The sequence below is a fragment of the Glycine max genome, chromosome 17, assembly GCF_000004515.6.
Source record: "Glycine max cultivar Williams 82 chromosome 17, Glycine_max_v4.0, whole genome shotgun sequence".
NCBI lineage: Eukaryota > Viridiplantae > Streptophyta > Magnoliopsida > Fabales > Fabaceae > Glycine > Glycine max.
This window is the reverse complement of record NC_038253.2, coordinates 15,583,732-15,589,014: the sequence shown is the minus strand read 5'-3', so window position 1 is coordinate 15,589,014 and position 5,283 is coordinate 15,583,732. Positions and strand designations below refer to the sequence as shown.

Here is a 5,283-nt window from a genome sequence, read left to right as displayed (position 1 = left end):
CTATCCGCGTAACAGAGTTGACGTTAAGGCAAAGGCAAAGTTTGCAAAAGACAAATTTACTCTAACAAGGTAGGGCCCTTTCTGAGTGCTAGAACTGATCAATTCCACACCCACCCATTTTGACTTTGCCATCGGTTTTCCCACAAGAGCCATTCTAGACCATCCAAATAACCCAATTCCCACCCTACCCTTTTTCCTAGAAGCCAAAGTGTCCAACAAATTTTTTTGCATTAAAAACTCCCTCACTCTTTTCCTCTTTCTAACGCATCATCACCCACCTTCATTCATTCATACTCTCATTTAGCCGTCCCAACCCCTCTCTCTCTCTCTCTCTCTACTCTCTTTATTTTTCTTTCTTAGTCAACCGTTTTATACACGACATGTCCGTCCTCTTCTGTCCAATTCTTTGACTAGGTCCCTTTCATTGTTTTTTTCTCCACTTTACTCTTTAAAAAAATCCAAAGAAAAACCCGTTGAGCATTGAAAGTTGAAACCCATCCCCATAAAAGTTGAGAAATGACGAGCATCCAAGATAAGCACCAAAGATAAAGTAGACCACATTGAAGAAAGAAAAAGAAAAGAATAAAACCAACACCCACTTGCTTTTTTTATAAAAAAAAAATAAAAAAAAATCGAGATTCAAATCCCTTACCAAATCCACCATCACAATCATCCTTGACAATATTTTTTTTAATGATGCAACGGATTCACAATGTTCCATTTAGCCTTGAAGAGAACGAGAAAAAAAAAATAAAGATAAAAAAGAATCCAATAGTGTACAGGGAAAGGGAACAACACCCACTACTAATTTCTTTGGAGATTTTAATGCCCCCCTGACTGACTAGAGTAGTAAAGTTGCAATTCAATTCAACACGCCATAATTGCACCCCGTTGAAAACTTGTAACGTTGATTAAATGATGGCTTGCGTTTCTAAACCTTGTCACGGAAAAAAGATGATTTTGGCTACGAATTTCAAGACGATTCTAGAATGAGATTAGTAGCATCGGCAGCAGAGACAGTGTGATTGTGCTCTCCCTCGTATGTTACCACCAGCATAGCTGGATCATCCAAAGCTCTTTCCACATGTTTTCGCGCTGGACACCCTCTCACACTACTGCACTTGTAGTAACCCCTGCAATTATCATTCCCAAAACCAAAAAATTAACACCCATGACCACTCCTCAGATTCAATAGGTACTCAGAAACAGCATAAAAGAAACAAATTAATTGGGTCCACTTTAAATTTTGAAATCAAGTGAGAGACATATAAGGTAAATTGGATGATTTTAAAGAAAAAAAATGTTACGGGATTCGATCCACTCTACTAATAAATTTAATATTTATCTATATAAACAAACTAGCAATTACCAATTATACCAAATAAACTAACGATAGTCCAAGACGAATAAACTTTGCAAAAAGAAAAATAATTTAAATTAAATTAGTTATATAGTAGTAACATAGTATTTGATGTACCTTGGATGAGGCGATCCTTTAATTGGTTTCTGTCCATATTTCCTCCAAGAATAATCATCTGGTGGAATATCAGCCATCTTCAAGCTTATAGCTGGTACCCTCACTACCCTCTTCAACCTCATTTTCCTACAGAGTCACGCGAAAATATATATAGATATCATGAGAACAAAATTGCTAAAATAAATCACCTTTATTTATTTTTAAAAAGAACATGTTACAAGCAAAATCAAAATTAATTACATGTAATCTTTAAAAATTCGATATTTAGATTTTTACGACTCTAAATTTAGTTATGGAAAAAAAACCGAAATCGAGATACCTCTTTTTGGAACAATGACAGCGGCTAGAGGAGCTACCGCACTTTCCAGAACCTAAATTCTCAGAGCTGCACTTTCTCTTGAAAGAGGAAGACGAAAGCGGAGGCTTCCCCGCGGACGACACGTGAGAGAGGCTCGTGATCTGAAAGTGGGAGGTCGTGGTCGTGGCCGCCGGGGATGGTTGTTTGTTGTCGGCGGCGTCGCCGGTGAGGGAGGAGACGAAGGAAGTAACGGCGGAGGGGTATGAGAAATGAAGCGTCTTAGACGATGAATCGTTGAGGTGTTTCTCGGTTTTGGGGATTTGGTGAAGGGAGGGAGGTGGGATCTGGTGCAGCGGGGTAGCGTGGAGAACGGGCGGTTCGGAGGGAGGTTGGGTGTGTTGGTGTTGGTTGGGGAGAGGGGCGCGTCGGAACCTGGCGTGGCCGGTACGGGTTCGGCCGAGGAGGGAAATGACCTTCTGGAACTTGGAGACTGCCACGTCAGCGACGGCTTTGCAGTCCATGGCGATGGCGATTTCATTACTAGAGCTATTGTTGTTGTTGAATTGATGGTGGGCTTGGGCTTGGGCTTGGGTTTGGGAGAGGAGTCTGATGAGCTTCTCGACGCTCTCTAGACCAGAAGCGGCTTCTTGGACGGCATTTTCCTCGGCTTTGGTTGTGAAACTACTGATGTTGTCGTTTCGGGTGTAACCGGTCGTCATGAGGTCCACGGCCATAGTTGGAGCAATTACACCATGGGAGAAGGAGAAAATTAAAGAAAGTATGGGGGGGCGAATAGCTGTTAGCTATATCGCCTTGGTCAAAATGGTGCTATAGGATTTCGGCAGGTGACTCGACTCTCACGCTACCCTGTTTCCGTCAAATGTGAATGCTCACACACTCTCATCATACGGAAAATACGCTCTTTTCTATTACTGCCAACCAATTTTATTCAAGAATACTTTTTTAATTTTTTTATCAGTAAGTTCCTCCTTATGTCCGAATATAATTTTATTTTTTTACTTTTATTTGTCTTTTTTCATAAGATTACTTTTTGACCCAGATACTTTTTATTATTTTATAATAAATATTATATATTTAAAAGATATATATTATCCCTTGTATAAAGATTTGATAAAAAAAAATTAACACACTTTAATTAATTAATTTGATATGAAATCAATTAAGTGAAAAAAAGAAATTATAATATAAATGGTTAGTAAATTTAATCTTACTAAATAGATTTTCTTAAAAAATGTAAATTAGTTATAAAAGTCTTATAAATGAAATAAACAGTTTTTAATATTTACTAGAATGTTAGTGGAAATTGATTAAATATAATCCGATTGACTAAATAGGAATGCATGTAAGTTGTTAAAATTGGATATTATCTCTCTTCGATTTTTACAAATAATAAAATGAATATTAATTGAAAAGTTTAAACACATAATTTTTTTCTCTCCTCTCTTTAATCTTTAGTACTAAGAAAAAATATTCTCTCTAATGAATCTATAGGAGCCCAATTCTCCATTTCAACAAGTCAACTTCATAATTCATTTTTTTCTATAATATTTTTTTATTCATAAAGTTTAAATTTAAAATTATATTTAAGAAAAATGATTTTGGTTTTAATATATATATATGACTATGAGTATCTTTTACATTTTTTTATTCAAGATAGTAATGTTATAAGTGATAATTTTTTTCTTTTTAATTATATAATTAAGGTTTAAACTCTAAATCAAACACAAAGTTAAAACGTGTAGTTGATTCAAAAGTTTTAAATCGAAAAAATTTAACTCAATTAATTAAATAAAATGTGAGATTGTGAGTTGTTGTAAACTTTTTTATATGTTTTCGATCCTTTCAAATAAAAAAATTACAAGTTTTAGTAGCTAAATTTAAAACCATTATACGGAAAAATAAATATAACTAGTGTTTTAAAATATAAAAATATTTAATATTTATCTTACAAAATAAGAGAAGAATTTCATTTTTATGTATTGTTATCGAAAAAAACACATTATTAATTAATAAAAGTTATGATAAATGTTTTTTTAAAATAATTATTATTAAAGTTGATAAATTCATCATACATGCTAGTTTTATATAATAAGTTGTGATTGATATATAAATATTACATACTTTCATCATAGAGTTTAATGGTTATGTATTGACGGTGTAAAATAGTTTTATACTGTCGTTTAATCATACATCACCATTTGAAATAATTATTTTAAAAGTCAATAAATTATATACATGTGAGTTGTGATTAAATGATTGTCTAAAAATTTTTATGTTGTGAATATATAAGTTTTTTCTCTACATTATATACATTATTTATTCATAGAAAAAGGTTATTATAGAAATATAGATTATTTCATAACAATATTTTAAATATAATTTTAAAATAATTATTATAAAATTTAATACAATTATTATGTAATTGCTTAATTGTATGGGAGATAAAGTTACTATCATAAAAATACTTATAAATAATCTATTAATAAAATTCTTATACTAATAACAAGATTCAAACTTTTGTGTTCATAAAATCTTCTACTAATAAAATTATTATACCAATATAAAAGTCATTTAAAATTGGTCTCTCTATTTTTTAATTCACCATTTGAGTCTCCTATCTTAGTCCAAGAGCTAATTTTAACCGTTAACCATTAAATTTAAATGTTGACTAAACTAGAAAGTTGATTAATATTTTTCTTAAAAAATATTTAAGGATTATAATCATGATCCATGAAGTAAGAAACAAAGTCTTTTACCATTGTACCGAAATATTTATTTGAATATTTGGTGCAAAATATAATATTAATATAAGTTATATGCAAAAATAATTCAAAATTCAAATTTATTATTATTTTTTTAATTTATTGTATTTTTATAATTTTTTATATTCTTTTAAAATATAATATATAAGATGAAATTTTATTTTCTCATAAATTAGAATATGTATACTTATATAAGCTTTATTTTTATTTTATATATTATATTTTTATAATCTTATGTATTTTTATCACACTATTCAAAACTTATTTTATAAGGTAAATATATAATATAAATTTTGTCTTTAATGTGTATTTTTATTACATAAATTATAATTTCATAAAATGATAGTATTTTATTATTTTTTTAATATTTTTATATGTGATTTAATGACAGTATTTTTTTTACTTATATTAATATATTCTTGTTATTTATTATAATAATATTTAATTAGATACAATTTTTTAAAGAATTAAATTATATAGTAAATATACATAATTAAATAAAATGAAAGCATTTTCTATTTTTTAAAATGTTTATGTATGTAATTTATTGAAATTATTTTTTTATCTATATTATAATAAATAATATGAATATCTTAATATAGATAAAAAAATATTATCATTAAATCACAAGTATTATTTTAAAAGATAAATATAATATATAAAATAAAAATAAAACTTATATAAATATATATTCTAATATGTAAAAATAAAATTTAATCTTATAT

General features: G+C 29.3%; 1 protein-coding gene across 1 annotated transcript; it reads right to left on the bottom strand.

The window, feature by feature from the left end:
• Positions 1-675: 675 nt before the first annotated feature.
• On the bottom strand, positions 676-2,707 carry LOC100788748 (probable WRKY transcription factor 15). Its single transcript, XM_003549996.5, has 3 exons — positions 1,797-2,707; positions 1,478-1,603; positions 676-1,133 (listed from the first exon to the last, which is right to left on the bottom strand). The coding sequence occupies exons 1-3, from the start codon at positions 2,507-2,509 to the stop codon at positions 974-976; spliced, it is 999 nt and encodes a 332-aa protein (XP_003550044.1). The 5' UTR covers positions 2,510-2,707; the 3' UTR covers positions 676-973.
• Positions 2,708-5,283: the final 2,576 nt, after the last annotated feature.